At 43.5% G+C, this 20,099-nt stretch overlaps 1 protein-coding gene and 1 pseudogene across 3 annotated transcripts in view; one reads left to right on the plus strand and one right to left on the minus strand.

The window, feature by feature from the left end:
- HMG20B (high mobility group 20B) overlaps positions 1 to 15,115 on the plus strand; it is a 58,607-nt gene extending 43,492 nt beyond the window's left edge. For 2 of the 3 annotated variants that reach the window (XM_088452957.1, XM_088452959.1), the window contains exons 9-10: positions 12,560 to 12,692; positions 13,863 to 15,115. In XM_088452957.1, coding sequence (XP_088309083.1) covers positions 12,560 to 12,692; positions 13,863 to 13,875 — 146 coding nt within the window. In that variant the 3' untranslated portion in view covers positions 13,876 to 15,115. The remainder of the gene's footprint in view (positions 1 to 12,559; positions 12,693 to 13,862) is intronic. The other variant, XM_088452958.1, reaches the window with a different exon arrangement.
- On the minus strand, positions 4,340 to 6,321 carry LOC148481819 (lamina-associated polypeptide 2, isoforms alpha/zeta-like; annotated as a pseudogene).
- Positions 15,116 to 20,099: the final 4,984 nt, after the last annotated feature.

The raw sequence follows: 20,099 nt of genomic DNA on the forward strand, positions 1-20,099 counted from the left end.
AATAATAATTTAATTACACCAATAATGTTATGTCCTACAAACCTGTTAATGAACATCTGGAACTTGGCTAGTATGATAGTGATCAACATTTATCAATATTTACATCATATCTATTGCATCTACAATGTTGCACCAAGCAAAAGGAGGAGAAAACTTCGCACTGAAGCCAATCTTACCTATTCCCATCCTAAATTTGTTCAGAATAAGCGGATCATCCACTGACTCATTGTGGGGGTGGCTACGGCTCCCTAATATTCAGGGGTATTACCACGCTTGTATTCTCACTAGAGTCCTAGAATGATCCAGAGTGGACACAACCAAATATTGGGTACAAATTGAAAACAGGCACTGGTTGTCCCTATTTGCATACAGTGCATCAGGAAAGTATTCACAACGCTTCACTTTTTCCACATTTTGTTATGTTACAGCATTATTCCAAAATGGAATAAATACATTTTTGTCCTCAAAATTCTACACACAATACCCCATAATGACAACGTGTAAAAAGTTTTTTTGCGATTTTTGCAAATTTAATAAAAACAAACTAAGAAATCACATGTACATAAGTATTCACAACCTTTGCTCAATACTTTGTTGATGCACCTTTGGCAGCAATTACAGCCTCAAGTCCTTTTGAATATGATGCCACAAGCTTGGCACACCTATCTTTGGGCAGTTTCGCCCCCATTCCTCTTTGCAGCACCTCTCAAGCTCCATCAGGTTGGATGGGAAGCGTCGTTGCACAGCCATTTTCAGATATCTCCAGTGATGTTCAATTGGATTCTAGACGCATTCTTTTTTTTTTCTTCTTTTCCTCTTTTTTCTTTTTCTTCTTTCATTTTCCTCCTTTCTCATTTCTTCTCCTTGTGTGTCTTCTCCCCTTCCTCCTGTCTCCCCATCTTACATGTAGGTTCATACACCTTATGCAGGTTCATTGATAGTGTATTTTGATTTTTACTGAGATCATCATTATGTTTATCTGTCATTTGTATTTTGTGATGTCCTTATTGTACCTCACCTGCTCTCGTTACTTGCCCTATTTTTTTCCCCTATTGTTATAAGCCAATATAGATATTTTGCACTAAAAAAATTCATATATGCCAAATCCTTATTAGTATTAATTTCAAGTCCTTATTAGCATTAAAATACAATACGTTGTACATACAAGTCTTGAAATACTTTCAATCAAAGCAAAATATTAAAAGAAAATGGGTGTCTAAGAAAATAGGATTTTTGGGTACTTACCGTTGAATCCTTTTCTCTGAGTAAGGCTTGTGGACACTGGACCATGGGTTGTAGGTGGATTTGACACTTACACTGATATCTATAACTCCTCCCCTCTGCAACCCCTGACTTTTGTACAACTTCAAAAGTGCCTGGTAAGGAGATGCAATACTCAGTGACGCCGTCACTCTGAAAAATAAAAATGAAATTGACGGTCAGTACGACCCAAAATCATAACTCATACTCAATACCGCTGAGTGTGAGGGAGGGAACGCAGTGTCCCCCAGCCGGACTCAGAGAAAAGGATTCAACGGTAAGTACCCAAAAATCCTATTTTCTCTTTTGTCTAGGCTGGAAACCTGTAGAACCGCACAAACGTGTGGACAGAGGACCAGGTAGATGCGCGACAAACCTGTTCACCCGAGGCCCGTGACGCGCCGCCCAGGAGGCCGCCACAGCCCTAGTGGAATTAGCCAACACCCTAGCTGGTGCCGGGCGCCCCGCCTCTGAGTAAGCCATTGAAATCACTGAGCGGAGCCATTTTGCAATGGTCTGCTTTGTGGCTGGCCAGCCCCGTCTATGGGCGTCGTAGAGAACCAATAGAGAGTCCGTCTTACGTAAGATCGAAGTTCTGTCTAAATAAATGCGTAGGGCCCGGAAAACAGTGATAGATCGTCCTGGTCCCCTGAGGACTCTGAAGATGAGAAAACAGGAAAATCAATCTCCTGGTTTAAGTGGAAAGATGAAACCACTTTTGGTTGAAAAGAAGGAACCGTTCTGAGCACAGCCCTATCGTCATGGAAAACAAGAAAAGGTGATTTGCACGACAAGGCCCCCAACTCAGAGACCCGCCGAGGCAATGGCCATAAGAAAAAAACACTTTCCACGTTACGAACCGAAGGTCCACGGATTACAAAGGTTCAAACGGAGCCTGCTTAAGAGCCGACAGAACCAGGGGCAAATCCCATGGCGCTACTGGTGGTTGAACCGGAGGCTGTATTCGCAAGACTCCCTGTAAAAAGTCTGCACCTCTGGAAGGAGAGCCAGACGCTGCTGAAAGTGAAGGTACAGATTTCGACTCTTTCCATTTAAAGATTGAAGCCGTAAGACCGCCCTGCAGAAATGCTAAAAACCTTGGCAGGCAGAACTGGGCAGTATGTACTCTCCACTGCTCACACCACACAATATAGATTTTTCCAAACCCTGTGGTAGTTCTGCGCGGAAACCTGCTTCCGTGCCCAGAGCATGGTCCTGATGACTGAAAGGGAAAAACCCCTGGCCCTCAAGAGCCCGGTCTCAACAATCAGGCCATTTTAGCCAACTGAGGTAGGCCCTCGTGACAGAATGGCCCCTGTAGCAGAAGATCTGGACGCAGAGGCAGACTCCAACCTGGCCCTGCAGCTAGCCTGAGAATCATGGCGAACCACGACTGGCGCAGCCAGTTTGGAGCCACTAGGATGACTGAAACCTGCTGCTCCCTGACTCAACAGAGTACTCTTGGTAACATGGGAATTGGAGGAAAAATGTAGGCCAAACGGAAGTTCCAGGGACTGTCATGGCATCCACTGCAAATGCCAAAGGATCTCTGGACCTTGCACAAAATCGAGGGAGCTTGCAATTGTGGCAAGACGCCATCAGGTCCACCTCCAGCAGCCCCCATCTCTGAACCAGCTGCTGGAAAACCTCCTGGTGGAGAGACCACTCCCCTGGCAGGAACGTAGTCCTTCTGAGGTAGTCTGCCTCCCAATTCTCCACCCCCGGTATGAAGACTGCTGAAATTGCTGGGAGGAACGTCTCCGCCCAAGAGAGAATGAGACTTGCCTCTGCCATGGCAAGTGCGCTTTTGGTTCCGCCCTGCTTGTTTACGTATGCCACTGCCGTGGCGTTGTCTGATTGGATCCTCACTGGTCGGCCCACCAGAAGGGTCTGAGCCCCGCACATTGCCCAATAATGGCCCGGAGCTCCAGTATATATATTGGGAAACCTATCTCTGATGACGACCAGGTCCCCTGAAGACAGAGGTTCTCAGTCACCGCTCCCCAACCTCTGAGACTTGCGTCTGTGATGACAATAATCCAGTTGGGACAGACCCTGGAGGAGGTGATCGGTAATCAGCCACCAGCAAAGTGACTGACGAGTGCTGTCTGACAGAACCAGCAACTGAGAAGAAAGGTCGTCTGAGCGGCCCGTCCAATTCCGGAGAATCTCTCACTGGAGAATCGGTGAATGGAAGCGACTAAGTCCTGAAGGGCCCGGGCTTTTGGTTCGGGCAAGAAAACCCTTTCCAGTGCTGTATCGAAGATGTTGGCACGACTCTTCTCGAGAATCAGTATCCCCAATGATGCTGTAACACCTGCACTGTGTGATCCAGGTGGAGCTGAAGTTGGGCAGCGGAATCAGTCTTTACTAGCAAATCGTCCAAATAGGGAATCACCGTTATTCCCTTGGAATGCAGTAAGCTTGCCATTGCTGCCATGATCTTTGTGAAGACCTGCAGAGCTGTAGCCAAACCGAACGGCAGAGCCTGGAACTGGTAATGGGGCTCTTCCGACCGCAAACCTGAATAGAGACTGATGCCCCGCCCAAATCGGTATGTGGTGATATGCATCTCTGATGTCAATAGACGCCAGAAACTCGTTTGCCTGGATCACTGATCGGAGCGACTCCATGCGAAACCGATCTACCCACAGGCTGGCATTCAAAGCTCGTAGATTCAAAATTGGCAGATAAGTGCCATTGGGTTTCTGGACTAGGAACAAGTTGGAGTAAAACCCCTGTTCCTGTTGAGACTGTGGAACAGGAACTATAACCCCTTCTGAACAGAGGGAACTGATAGCCTGGTTTAAGGCCCGTCTCTTCTCCGGCTCCCTGGGTAATGCTGTAGCAAAGAAATGTTCTGGCGGCTTCCCCCTTAGCTCGATCACATAACCTCGGGAGACAATGCCCCTTACACAGGCATCTACTCCCTAAGCTACCCACCTGTCGGAAAAAGAGATGGCCCCCTACCTTCCCTGAGACCGGATGGGCTGAGATGCAGTCAGGTACTCCGCTTCTCAGATGCCCTAGCACCCGGGCGCCTGAATGTGCCGGAGAATCTACCCTGGGGTCAGAACCCCTACTGCGAAAAGAGCGTCCTCTGGCCCCCTGACCTATAATCGTTCCCCTTTTTCAAAAGGAAGACTCGGAAACGTGAGCCCTTTAGTTTCTGGGGCACCACAGGCAGAAAAGTGCTCTTTCCACCCGTCGCCTGGGATATAATAGTATCAAGCTCAGAGCCGAACAGGATGCCTCCACCAAAAGGCAGAGACTCTAAAGCATGTTTAGATTCGGTGTCCGCCTCCCAGGCGCGAAGCCAGAGTGCTCTGCGTGTCGCAACTGCCATGGCTGAGACTATAGAGGAAATCTGTGCTCCATCTTGTGCGGCCTCACACACATAGTCTGCAGCCGCACGTATCTGTTCCGCCAGTACCAGTAAGTCCTCTCTGGATGAGTCCATCGGCAAGGCCTGCCACTAATTTGTCATCCCACTTCTCCATGGCTTAAGAGACCCATGCAGATGCCAATAATGGGCGAATAACCACTCCGGCGCCCATAAAAATACTCCTAAGGCATCCCTCCGATTTTTTTGTCCAGCGGATCCTTAAAGGAGGCCGCCCCTTGGACCGACAGAGCCGTGTACTTTGCTAAACGAGCCACAGCCGCATCCACTCTTGGAGGCAGCTCCCACTTAGCGACCTGCTCCTATGGAAAGGGATAAAGGGCTGCAAATTTACGAGGAGTAGCATACTTTTTATCTGGGGTCTTCCAGGCTTCCTCTACCAGATCTGAAAGATCCTGAGACACTGGGAAACACACGAGCCTCTTACGCCTCCGCTTAAATGGCCCTTCCGCCCTAGCTGAGGCATCAAGGTCCAGACAGTCCAAAGACTGTCATACTGCCATAATAAGGTCCTCTACGCCCTGACTTGACGCAGAGTCTGAACCTTCCTCGTCGGGCAGAACCTCCTCTTGGAGTTCCCCCTCCGCCTCTTCTTCCTCACCCTCGGGATCTGACTCCAACAAGACACTGGATGGAGGAGGACACTTATGCGTAGTGCGTAGTTTAGACTCCTAAAGAAGCGTTCCATAAAGGCCGATAATTTCTCGACCCCTACTGCCGAGCGCTCCATGGTAAGGACCTAAGGAGGATCAGGACCCTGGTAACCACCCCCTGCAACAGCAGGCGGTGAGGGCAAAGCAAGCGCTGGCGCTGCTTGGGCTAATTCCTCTCTACGGCAGAGCAACGTCACCAAGTCAGAGAGTGAACGGCTCATAGCCTGAGCCCATGCCGGCTCCTCCCTAAGCGGAGTTGCTCCCCCAGAGGGCTGTGCACACGTGGGCCCCATCTGACAGTCCATACACAAAGCCCCTGCATCCAGTTGTCCACACGCCAATTTAGCTTGACACTGGGCACATGTAAAAAATATAGCCAGAGTGGGGTTCTGGCCCTTTGTGCACTTTTTATACGTCATTAGAGCACCCCCTTACTGCACTGCCCTGCCGCAGCAGTCATCCCGGTAAAAAAAACAAAAAAACTTGTTATATTTAAATAAAAAAAAATAAAAAAAGTGGCAATGAATATGCAAACACTCCAAGCAGGCACAAGAACAGATTACAGTAATACTGAAAACTACTTAGCTGTATACTGCAGAGGGAAAGGAGCTTGCTCTGTCCTCCCTCCATGCTGTTCAGGCTTGTGTCCTTTAAAATGCTGTGATCAGACTTCCTGGGAGCCTGCATTTTGCCACTGGAAAGCGGGGGGAACCAGCAGCCATGGCTCCTCCCCCCGTCATACTGAAGCGAGCCTCACTGCTCCTTCCTTCAAGTGTTACTCCCCTCAGTGGGGAAAGCACTTGGACTGACCCGCATTTTCCTACAGCACCTGGTATCCCAGGTAGTTTTTCCATCCAAGCACTAATCAGGCCCAACACTGCATAGCTTCCAAGATCAGCTTGTCCAGTGTAGTGTTGCTGTAGATCTCACCTGCGGTCGGTCTGTAGTCGGCGCTCTCCCCACAGGAGACGCCGACAAGAAACCCGGCAAGATGGCGCCCGCCATCCAGGACCACGCTGACTGCCTGCACATCTACCAGGTAACAGCAGCGCGCTATGCCCAGCCCAGACGGTCTCTTCAGAGACCGGAGTGTGTGAAATGGGGGAACTCTGCGCCATCCCCCCCTTAGATGTGGCTCTCCCCGATTTCTGAGTTCCCCAATTTAAGGGGAAAAAATCCCTAAGCTAAACCAGGGCTGCAGAGCAGCCCTGAAACAACGTGCCTCTTTATACAGGTACTAAATTTACATTGAAATCAGGGGTTGCAGAGGGGAGGAGTTATAGATTTCAGGGTTAGTGCCAAATCCACGCCTTCCCACCTACAAGCCATGGTCCAGTGTCCCCCCAGCCTAGACGAAAGAAAAGCAATTATGTGATTACATTTGTTGTCTGCTGCAGCAACTATATTACTATTTCTACAAGCATTAAAGGCACTATATGAAAGGTAAACAAGATGTGTTGAAGCGCAGAATTTGAAAATTAAACACAAGTAGTGCTATTAAATTTGTTCACTATATGAAAGGTTACTAACCCCAACAATTTTAAAATTACATATACCTTGTATCATTGAATTTAGTATTGGCACGTCATATTTACCTTCAACCACTAGAGGGAATATTAACCTAGAACAGTGGTTCCCAAACTTTTCTGAATCACGGCACCCCACTGTATCAGCATTGTTTTCACGGCACCCCTAAGTGGGATGTTTTGTTATTCAGAAAAAGATGTAGTGAAGTAGTAAAATTAAGTAAATTGTGCTTACCTGTCATCCTTATGCTCAAGTTATGTGGTGGTTGACAGGTTTGCACTTCTATTTGTCCACATATTTACATTATATTGACCATACATAATTTGATTTGGTGCTGGACCATCAACCTGAGGCACCCCTGCAAGTGTGCCGAGGCATCCCAGGGTGCTGCGGTGCACAGTTTGGGAACCACTGACCTAGAACGAAAAGTGAATGAATGGTGTGGATGATTTATTGCAGTGGTCTCCAACGTTAATTGAAGTGTGAGCTACTTTACAAAAATGAAACCTCCTGAAGAGCTACTAAAATTGTAGAAAAAAAAATTCTGGCTCATAACCGAACAATTGAAGGCCATATAATGATGATGAAAAAAAATGTTTCATAGAAAATAAAAATGCATTTAATTATTACAGTGATATTGTTGTTAATGGGAAAGGGGTTTTAGAACTTGCAGATGGGAGCTAAAAAGTGTGTTCCTTCTTCGGGGTCCATAGAGTCTTAATGCTGCGATTCTTCAAGAATTGCATAATTTAGCCCCGCCCCTATTTAAATTTGCGCCATTCGCAGCAATTTACCACGAAGGGTGGGGTTTTTTACGCGAACCATCAGGCCCCACCCCCGTCGCAACCCACCTGCTTCTCCTCCCCGAGCTTCTCCCAGGGAGGAGAGAAAAAAAAAAAAGTAGGCAAGTATGACTAGACCAGTGGTGGTGAACCCTGGCACTCCATCTGCTGTGGGACTACATATCCCAGCATGCACTGCCACAGTTTTAGCATACCCTGATGGCAATACTCTGGCAGTGCAGGCTGGGATATGTAGTCCCACAGCAGCTGGAATGTCAGGGTTCTCCACCACTGGACTAGACTATGTGCTGTATGAACGATATTGGTGAAAGATTTCCCTTGAACTTTCTGTAGTACAGGACAAACTATATTCGGTGTACACACTGAAATATATCTTTAAAGAATCTTTCAGTGAAGTCATCCTGCCAGATCGTCTAGTGCAGTGGTTCTCAAACTCGGTCCTCAGGGCACCACACAGGTCACGTTTTCTAGGTCACCCAGCAGGTGCACAGGTGTAGTCATTACTCACTGACACATTTTAAAAGATCCACAAGTGGAGCTAATTATTTCGCTTTTGATTCTGTGAGGAGACCTGGGAAACATGCACTGTTTGGAGTCGGGAGAGGACCGAGTGGTCTAGTGCAGGCCTGGCCAACCTGTGGCTCTCCAGCTGTTGTGAAACTACAAGTCCAAGCATGCCTTGCCAGAGTTTTAGCATTCCCTAATAGCAAAACTGTGGCAAGGCATGCTGGGACTTGTAGTTTCACAACAGCTGGAGAGCCACAGGTTGACCAGGCCTGGTCTAGTGTGTATGCGGCTTTAGTGGGAGGATTCACATTCACGAATCAGAGGCATTGTTTATGAACTACGTCACATCACCATAGCAACCGGGACTCCAGGGGGTGGATGACGTCACCAAAACTGTATATACTTAAAGAGGAGAGGAAATGCATAAACATTATGTCCCTGAGGAAGGCCATAAGGCCGCTATGCGTTGGACGGTGAGACAGCTATAAATCTACTGGTGTAGACACTACAGAAACGTCAATTACCAGACGGCCATCTGTTACTAAGCACACAGCGCAATCCCGCGGGACTTGCAAGTCGGAAGTCTTAAGGGTTCAGCGCGGGTCATTCTGGCACCAAGTCAGTAAGCGTCTGTCTGCGCTCCACCGGAATGCAGGGCCACGGAAGAGGTCCGGACTCTACGGGATACCATCTATAATTCTCTGCATCTAACATCATCACTCCTGAGCTCCCATTGAAGGACTCTGTCACGGACACAAAGAACGCAGGAAGATTAGACCACACGTGCGGGACGATGCATCTTGTTTAAGTAAGACTTTACTTAATTTCTGCGTAACAGTTCACATCACTGTTTACAGTGACCTATATCAGAGACTGAAATTGGTACTGGCAAAGATTATTGCACAGATACCACCAATCCTTCTCCCACTCTCAGAATACAGAGCTTGAACTATTTCTAATACCATTAATAGCACGTAAACAGTTGATTTTAAATAATAAAGCACAAGTGATAGTAACCTCAACACAACATTTGTTTTTTTTATTATTATTCCTGATCTTCAATACATATGTATCATTTGACCAACAAAAACTTAGCTTTATTTACATTTAATAAGTTCCTAATTAGACAAGTGCAGATGTCTCTACTATTTATATGATGGTACACAAGCTGCACGCCCAAGAGTTCCCTCCAAAACCACAGTATGGGTGCAGCCATGTTGGACTCTGTCACCTGATGCTCTTCCTCCACTCAGAACGCTGCTACCAGGCCAACTGATCGCAGCATCCAATCCCTGGGGATCCATCCGTATAAATAAAATTTCCTGACTGGCTCCTGCTGCCAGTACAACATCTCTTCTGCTGAAGTTACAGCTCTGCGCTGCGCTCCTAGGTACTCTGTATCTGAACGATTCCAGTCCGTAACATTCCAGTTCAAAGTCTGGTAGTCAAGTCTCCAATTCCATCTAGTACTCCAGTGTGGTTTTATAACAAAGACTTGTTCATATCTACCGCCATCAGTTCCGTCCCACATCTCCAAACGTCGGTCTCATCCAATATATTCAACATCTGTCTCAAACCGATCCAGCTCTTCAATTCAGCATCACTGTTCTCATACCACCTCTACTCAGTAATCCAGCATCATCTGTCCCAATCCAATTCTGCACATCTCTTCAGTATCATCATCTCCAGTTCTCACTCCAACCTGCTGTTTAATGAAGACATTTACATTGCTATCCTCACCTTCGGGCCCATCATCCTCTTCAGTTCATCTACCTCCTCACATTACACATGAGGAAGTCCTGGCTCCCACGCCTGTTCTGACCAATTCCAAACCTCAGGTGTGACAATTTGTACTGGCCCTTTGGATTCAACTGAGAATCAGGCACAAGCTGCTGGGTTTACACCTGATCTATTTGCTCGCCTAGAACACCAAGAGGCGGCAGAGGGTCAGGTGGGTCAGTTCCTCTAACTGTCTGGATAACATCCAATCCACTCTTAGAGGCTCAGAAACTGCCACTATATCCAATTCCTCCAGTTACAGTTTTCTCAGTGGCACCTCGTCTGCACATTCCTACTCCTTCAAAATTTGATGGAAATCCTAAAAATTGCAGAGGTTTCCTAAATCAATGCCAAATACAGTGCAAGCTCCAACCCAGCAATTTTCCTACTGACCCTACCCGTGTGGCATATATCATCTCCCTATTATCGGGATCTGCCTTAGACTGGGCTTCACCCTTATGGGAAAGATCGGATCCCATCCTGACATCTTACAAAGAATTTGCCACGGCATTCCGCCAAATCTTTGACGTGCCTGGGAGAGTGTAATCTGCATCTGCGGACCTTCTACGCCTGCGTCAGGGTTAAAATTCTGTAGGCCAGTATCTGGTGCAGTTTCAAATACTGGCATCAGAACTCTCTTGGAATGATGGAGCATTCTATTCAGCCTTCTGGAACGGCTTATCCGACAAAATTAAAGATGTTCTTGTTACCTGTGATCTCCCAGACAAGTTAGAGGACTTGATCTTCCTGTGCATCAAGGTTGACTTACATTTTAAAGAACAGGCTATTGAGATGCCTAAGCTTCAGGCGATAGTCTTACCTCAGTCAGTTTCTCCTCCTAAAGAGGAACCGATGAAAATCAACTGTTATCGCCTATCACAGGAAGAACGCCGAAGGCTACAATCTGAGAATCTCTGTCTATACTGTGCTGCTCCTTCTCATCAGATCAACAATTGTCCCAAGCGTCCGGGAAACTCCCGCTCCTAACTCTGCTAAGGAGAGGCTAAATGGATTAAGGAAGCATGTGAATTAAGTTAAAAACATCTGACATGTTGCATGGTATAAATTACTCTCTCTGTGACAGACCGGTTCTCCTCTCAAGTGTGGGCACCCTGCCTCTTCTGCGAGGTGTAGAACTGTAGATCCCACATGTAACAAACACCCCTTTTGTCACACCTAGCCTACCTATCCTCCTGTCTCAGTTTTGCTGTACAGATTTTGTTTGGTCCATTGACTCACATATTTGCAGTTTTTTAAAAATAAAAAAGACCTTGTGTATCTATTCGCTATAGATTGGTTTGTACCAGTTATTTGTGTCTGACTTTTTAAATACTGAGTTTTTAAAAAATAAATAAATATCAGTGGTATGCAGAAAAGCATCTCTGACTGCACAGCAAGTTGATCGTTGAAATGGTTGGTCTGTTACAGTAGAAGACCACTCCTGTGCTCCATTACTTTCAGCTAAGAACAGGAAATTGAGACTGCAGTGGATACAAGCTCCTCAACACTGGACAGTTGAAGTTTGGATAAATGTGGCCTGGGCTGACATCTATATTTCTGCTGCAACATTCAAATGGTAGGGTCAGAATTTGGAGTCAACAACATGAATCCATTGTGCCTTGGGGTAGTGATAATGTCATGGTGAGGTGAATGATTTCTTGGCACTCATTAGGTCCCGTAATACCAATTGAGCATTGTTTAAATGCCACAGCTTACCTGAATATTGTTGCTGCCCATGTGCATTCCTTGATGTCCACAGTCTACCCATTTTATAAAGTCTACCTCTAGTAGTGTAATGCGCCATGTCACAAAGCACTCCTCATCTCATGCTGGTTCCATGGACATGACAATGAGTTCAGTGCACTCCAATGGCCCAGTCGCCAGGTCTCAATTCAGTAGAGCACCTTTGGGATGTGCTGGAAGAGATTTGCCGCATGAAAGTGCAGCCAACAAATATGTAGAAACTGTGTGATATGTTTCCAGCACCTTGTTGAATCCATGCTACAAAGAATTCAGGCTGTTCTGGAGGAAATGGGTGTCCGTCACAGTGCTAGAAATGTATACATAATAACGTGATCTCTGAGTGTATCTCCCCAATAAATTGATATGTCATTTTTTTCCTATGTACAGTATAGTATGAAAAATAATATCTTTAGTGGAAGTAGTGCTTTATCTCTGCTATGTCCAGAGAAGTTGTAATATATTTTATGAATCCATTACCTGGCAGAAGGGCAATAAAAGCGTTCTAAATGAAATTTTGCATACAAGCATTCCTCTGTGATGTCACCAAGGAGGGGGGTTTGAGCATGAAAGAAAGCTTAAAGTAATGCAATTATTTTAGAAGTTGTCAGTTGTTGGGGATCTTCAACTGAATAATTGTCTTCCGCAATTGTCTGCCCAGCTCCCTCTAGCAGATGATGCAAACATTTGTATCATCCCACATATGCATCCATTTTAACATGGACTTCTAGAATAAAGGGGCACATTGGTGCAAAACTAGGCACATAATATTACACAGTGATTGTGCTTTGAGGGAGCATGCTTATCATCGTTCATAAATGACCCTTTCTGCCTTGCAATACTTTAAATTAGACATCTTATACTTTTTTTTTTTTCCAACGCTGCAGGTACAGGGGAGACTCCTACAATGGGAAATCTCGATTTGTACATGGCTAAACTTCACAATGTGATTGAGGGTAACCCAGCTCAGCATGAGAAACTGGTGATCCGGATAAAGGAGATTTTATCCAGAATTAACAGGTCAGTTTGCTTATTTATGACTTAATATCAGTTAATACTCTTTAATTGAGCAAAGAAGAACCCACACTAAGAAGATGCATTTAATCCAACTTGTTATGACTAAATTTGCCTGTAGCCTCGATTAAAGACCACATGGGCCTGGGACTGAAAATTATCAAAGGGCCTATTATGACACACAGAGGAGCTGTATGTGGGTGTGCATACCTCCTACACTATCAGCCCCTATGTTTCCCTAAATGATAAACAAAGAAATTCATACTATTGTGAGGAAAATATAAATACAATTTTAATACTTTTTGATTATATGGTTTATGGCCAACCATGTAGCAAGCTGGATGGCTGTTCATCATCATGCAGTCATGAAATTAGGCCAATGTTTATATGGAGAGCTGGAGCAGTAGTCCCATCCACACCATTGTTGATCTAGCCCTGTCTGTATCTCTTGATTTAGTGAAACATGGTTGGCTGTGAATACTGTAAGTGTATACGTTGAATAACATCATCTTCTTTCCTATCTCTCCTTCAGAGAAGCAGTCTGAGGGGTATATTTACTAAAGTGAGAGTTTTAGAAGTGGAGATGTTGCCCATAGCAACCAATCAGAGTCTAGCTTTTATCTTCTAGAAGGTGCTAGTTAAATGTTAAGTAAAATGATTGGTTGCTATGGCCAACATCTCCATTTCTAAAAACTCTCACTTAGGTAAATATACCCCTGAGACTCCATTGAATTGTTAATACATTTTAATTATACATTTACAAGTCCACATTTATGGACACTAGTAAAAAAAAGAACTTCAGATCTTTATAAGTTCAATGCTTCATCAGAGACCCATCAAGTCCAGTATTTAACATCCCCCACATTTTGTTGTGGAAGAAAGTGAATAAAAAGGCTACAAAAAAATTAAGTCTCGAATAAAGCCCATTCCTTTCTGAATCAATTTTTAATGCTTCTATTAGTAATATTGTTGTATGTCGCCTGCACCTTTACAGAAACACATGTTGTTTGTGTGACTATTTATAAATGATGTCAATGTAAATATTACTATTATTTGTATTAACCTTTTAATTTACTATATCCTGTAGCTCCCAATTTTATTTTACCATAAAATTTAACTTTTAGATATTTTTTTGTTTGCTTAAACCAATATTAGCGCATGTATGTTATGTTACAGTGAACACCTGTAAAAACAGCTCTTTCCCACTCTGATCTGACCAGAAATGTACAGTGACTGCTCAGCAAGATGTAACACATCTGGTGAAAACCCAGCGAATTGTAACAGAGGACATTCCCAGCAGCTGCAGAAATGTATGATGGCATTTTGTGAGTCGATGTAAAAGAAAGTTCAGTTTGGTTTCTGAAGGATGTATTTGGATAAATATATAACCTAGTTTCATAGTTTCTGATTACTTTGGTAGTATAAGTTTTAACATTGTGCCTATTGATGAAAATGCTGGTGTAGGGAGTTATAATGATATTGCACCGTTCAGTAATGTATCTAAATGATTTATTTAAAATATTTGTGCAAATACAAAGAATCTGTAAAACATAGCAACCAGTTAGACTTATCTCCATTTGGCTCTGTCACGTGTGCCACCCAGGTTTATTCCTTTCTCTGTTGTTCACTTTTCTTCTCTATTTTTGCAAACCTTATTTAATGTTCTCTCTTTCACTATTTGCAACCCATATCCCCCTGCTCGAGAGATGCAAGTAGTCGACCTCATTCTTCCAAATACAGATGCAGGCGGCATATTACTGTTACAAGCTTAGGTGGCACTGATTTTGCTTCTTACTTTATTCTGCCAGTGGCATCTATTTTAAGAGGATGTGGAGGAGTGATGTCACTGCTTGCATCTCAGTCTCACTGGCAAATCAGAGGAGAAAGCAGCTGTTTCATAGTTATTCTAGTAGTGACGCTGCCTCTTTCTCTGCCAACAAACTGCGTCTCCCTGCCTCTCCAGCAAGCAGTGGTGGTTCTATGATAATGTAAGCTACTGCTCCATAGGAGATAATTGTCGGTCTAATTTGTCTATACCTTGTAGTGTGCAAAATACTGTAATTCATTTTGGATAAACTTTTAGTATGCACATGATAGAATATTGTTTTTTTTTTTTTTATATTTTTAGAAAAATAATTTCTCAAAACTCCGCTATTAGTCAGTTTAATATTAGTGAGATCACTTTTACATGATTGTCAGCAGTTTTATTTTACACTTCATTTCACTTGAATATTGTAAACACAATTGTTTGTAAAATGAAGGTGCTTGATTCTCATAAATGACTAAGCACTACCATCTAATGACCAGTAATCACAGGTAGGACACAATATCTCTCAGCATTCATTTTCCAGAATTATACATGTGAATGTTTTATACAAAATGATATAATCTGATGATGTTTTGAAATAGCTAAGGGACAATGTAATGAACATCACTTTGTGAAAATCGCAGGTACTCAGCTATATATATATATATATATATATATATATATATATATATATAGTAGTGTATAAAAGATGGTAGTATAAGGACACTCTTTAGTAAGCAGCCTCTGATGAACCTAAAAGGTCCTCTAATACGACCTCATTAGAATAAGGTAAAATAACGTAAAATGTTTTACATAAGGTACAACCTTGGTCCACATTCTACTTTTTATCCACGTTTGATTCCATTCAAGCTCCTCAATGTATTTCACATATAAAGAAAAAAAAAATGCTGAAATATATTTCTGTACAGTAATAAAGAGAGAGAAATGTCCTTTTAAGCATAAATCCAGAGTTCCACACCTACAAGAATCAGATGTTCCCCATTTTGGTTGTACTCTTACATGAATATATAACAGGCATATCAAATCATGTGTTAAATGATCCATAGTCAGGGTTCCTTTTTCTCTTTATCACCTTCCCATATTGGAAACGAGGACTCCCAATAGTTTGAAAGAGAAAAGACTAAAATAGTTTATTAACATTTTTACATTCCACTTTTAGAAAGATTTTAAGTACAAATGGTAGCATGTCAGTGAGATCACTCTTGCTCCAGCACGGGCTGTCTCCTGCAGACATAGATGGAATGATGACTACCTACTAAAGTGGACAGTGGGACGAATGTGTCCAGAAACAGTCCATCATTGTTTTAAACGCTTCTAATATCAACCGTTAGGCAGCTGGCGATACTATGTGCAATAACTTTTTTCTTTATGTACCTACAATATGTCAGTGTAAATGTAAATACATTATTACAGGATCTAGTCAGCATCCCGGTGTGCGGGATGTTGAGGGTTAAAATACCGGTGCCGAAATACCGACAGCGTCAGGATCCCAGCACCAGAAACCCGACCTCCGGCATCCCGAAGGTATAAGGGAAGAGTTAGGCTTAGGCATCGGTCAGGGGGAGGTTAGGGTTGGGCACTAAGACGGGAGGTTAGAGTTAGGCACTAAGCAGGGAGGGTTAGGTTCCGTTGAGGGGGAAGTTAGGGTTAGGCACTAAGACGAGAGGTTAGGGTTAGGCACCGGAGAAGGAGGGTTAGGGGTAAGGGTTAGTCTTACCTTACTTGCCTAAGGGTGTCAGGATTCTGACTGTCGGGATGCCACTGTCGGTATTCTGACCAGCTGCATCCCGACTGCTGTGATTCCATACCCAACCCCATTATTACACTATAGTCTTCTCTTGTATACTCTTGGGAGTCTGGACAGCTTACAACTGTCAGATGACAGTTAGGAGCTGATTGGCTGGAGCACCATTATCATACGCAACAAGTTTTATCACTCTCTGGGCCAGATGTATTAAGCTCTGAAAAGTGATAAACCACCAGCCAATCCGCTCCAAACTGTCATTTTTCAAAAACAGCCTGTAACATGACAGTTGGGAGCTGAGTGGCTGGTCGTTTATCACTCTCCACTATATCACTTTTCAGAGCTTCATACATTCCCCCACAGTGAGTGATAAAATTCACTGATAAATCAGGCCGAGTCCCTATTTTTATTTTATATGTTAAATACATTGAGGAGCTTCGTGGGAATCGGACATAGATATAAAGTGGAATTTGGACCAATAGAAAATTGTGCCTTGCACCTTACATAAAACCTTTAGTTTTGTATTTCTCAGCAATTTTTGCTACAGGACTTAAAGCTGAGAATTGTGATTTTGACAAATAGTTATTAATTGCTGTTCCTCTAAATTGTTTTGTCTACAAATGTTATGTATTGCATTAAAATATATTGTTAGACAAATAACGTTGTCTTATCTGTATGTAACATTGACCAATGTGTTTCTTTTGCTGCTAATTTGTATAATACTGAATGATTGTTTGCTAGTATGGCTATGATGTGACTTCTGTTTTTTATTTTAGGGTTAAAGTTAGATTGTTGTTGCATGACTGCTTTGTGTGATGACTGAGTGTTAACACTACGTTATATTTGCCTGCATATAACAGACAATGTAAGCTTAGAGAGCACTGATAGGCTTGGTAAGAGCTGCCAGCAGTGTTTACTATGAAGGCAGAAAGTGCCCTTGTGCCACTAATCAAAGAGATCTTTTTAATCCAAAACAGGGCTAGCCCACTGATTCACTAGTATGACTAGCTTCACTGCTTAAACTGACCTAAATATAGGCTGTATACATATAATGCATGCAGGATGTTTAAAAAGAACAAGTTTATATAAAATGTAAAACACGGCAAGAGTCCTTGCAAATACTGTGACACTCCTTACAGGAGATGAACAGAACCACAATTAAGAAAGTGATAGGTCAGAGACACTTAAAAGCATATTGAGATCCACAGGGTTGAACTGGCCCACAGCGGTACAGGGAAAATCCCTGGTGAGCCCAATGCCTGTGAGCCCTCCTCCCTCATTTAGGTGTTAGGTTCCAGACATCAAATTATATATTGTTAGATGCTTAGTTACCTGGTAGTAAAGAACCACTTACCAACATGGGGGCTTGGTTCCCTTCTATTGAAACTACACCAAGATTTGCCTAATGGTTAGCCAAGCATCTGTGGTGACTGGTCACACCCTCTCTGGTGGATGACCACATCCCTTGAGCATGGGCCCCTACCACTGCATTCCCCCGGTGGGCCCTTCATGCCCCAGTCTGACAATGGAGATACAAGCCAAATAGGACCACTACCAGCGGCTCCCTTCATCACACCCAGAACTAGCTACGCCAGCGTGGTGAGCCCGGTCCCTGTCTGGAACGGATCCTGGTGCACTCCAGACACTGGCCTGACGCTATCGATACAGTGTGAGTACCGGCTTCACATTACAGGTGACTACAGTTCTCCGGTCATTTGGATTCGTTTTGGCATTATTGCTTTACATGTTCTTGCTGACAGCATACTATTACAGTGGACATACACAGAGCTTGCTTGTGGACATTACCAGCTATTGGACCCTGGAGTGGTCCTATGTTACAACAATTCCACTTTTTACCTGCTCATCCACATTACAATATCGTGCCAGTGTAGATACTTGAATTGTATGTATTTTATGTATTTTACTGTTCTATTTTTGCAATAAATTATTTGCATTAATTAGTGTGGTCACTTGATTAAACCAGCACTCCACTCCACTTTTTTTCTCTTGTCCATTTTAGCAGGTGCAGATCCTGCATGTGTGAGATGCTCTGTTTATTCAAGGGGTTGTTTTCTGGCTGACAGCGCACCTGGTTGCTTTTTCTACCGTAAGTAAGTTGACCTGAAAAAATGCCAGTCCAAACTCTCTATCAGGTCAAAGTGTTCATCTCTGCTGTGACATGGGACAGCAAGGTCCTTTCAAGCTAGGTCTTCCTCAGTATTTTGTAGAATCGTTAGTTTCAACTAAGATGGTAATCCTCTTCCATTTGTTCTCTGTCCAACAGCTACAACTATTGTGAAAAGATCTTACACCTTACACCAACAGAATGGTGTGTTGCCTCTCACCAAATTGAACAGCTACCAGGCTGCAATCTCTTATATAGAAGATGCCTATGGCCTGAACTTCAAGGAGCTCATATAGACACAAACAGAAAAGAGGGTACCCTAAATAAGAGTGTAAATAACAATATACAACATCATGTGTCTAAAATTGATGAGAGCTCTATTCAACCAATGAGTCACTCATGTTCGAAACATATGACCCTGTTTTGGATGTCTCTGTTAAGTCAGACTGGACAGCTCTTTTCAGTGTCTCCTGGCTGATCACTGTGAGATATGGTAATTGGCTTTAATTGTGGTTAAAGACCAGGGATTTGTAAAAACGATATGAATATATAGGTATGGGTACAGGATTCCATATCCCGTCCAGGATACAATCCCAACGCCTCCAGATAAGTAAGCCGAACCTCTAACACTCCCTCCACGCAGCCTAAACCTAACCCTCCCCCTAGCACCTAGCCCTAAAACTCCCAGTAACCCCAGTACTTGCCTTTGGGGATCCCAGCGGTCGGGATGCCGGTGTCGGTATTCTGAACACCGGAGTCCCGCATCCTGAATATTCCAAAGATATGATTCTTTGAACTGATCATTTGCTGTTACTTTACTCCCAAGTTATAAACCATACAGAAAACGTCAGTGTGCCTTCTTTCAGCATAGAGACCAGTGCTAGCATTAGACAAACACAAATATAGATAAACTAGCACTTTAATGAACCAAAAAAGCAAAGCCAAAAGAACAATTAAAAGAACACCAGAAGCACAAAGCAACAACAAAATAAACAAGGCACATGATAATAAAAACAAATAATTAGAGAAACGCAAGAGCGTAACAGCAGTCTTGCAATGCAAACTGTAGGGATAAGGGATAATAGGACCAGAAATACAGGCAAGATAGATTCCAGGACACACACAGCAATGAGTTCTTAGTGGTTATATTTACGATGAAAGCTGCAACTTCTTGGCCGGTTTTACCTCAATATTTAAAGTGCCACTAATAATAAGTGTAATAAAGCATAGTAGTGTGTTTTGCACTTAATATTAGTTGGGCATGTCTGGCGTATGCCCAACTCCCCATGAACCAAATGGACTTCAACAGTTTAGCAGCAAAAAGTATGGATTCAAGCAGAGAGGGCAGTTATACTGATACAAAGCTGGAATCAATAGAGAGGGAACCTAAGTCTTGGCTAAAAGGTTTGGGAATTTGAGTATATTAAAAAAAAAAAAACTCAATGAGCTGATAAAACAAATTTCCAAGTGTATTTACATCTGCAGATAAAATGTCAAGTCACAATGTACTCTAAAGGCCCCCATACATCAGAGATTGATTGCAGTAATCGTGCAATTTGCAATCGATTGTGTATAAAAATCTTTCCCTTTTTCAATCGATTGCAGAATCAATCTCTGATGTATGGGGGCCTTAACATAGTGCCTCCAACAGAGGCAGTACTATAGAAGGTCATTACATCAGTTAAGCAAACTGCTGCAGCGATCATGTAATTTAAG

This window comes from Taudactylus pleione, unplaced genomic scaffold (genome assembly GCF_031769625.1).
Source record: "Taudactylus pleione unplaced genomic scaffold, aTauple2 ptg000560l, whole genome shotgun sequence".
NCBI lineage: Eukaryota > Metazoa > Chordata > Amphibia > Anura > Myobatrachidae > Taudactylus > Taudactylus pleione.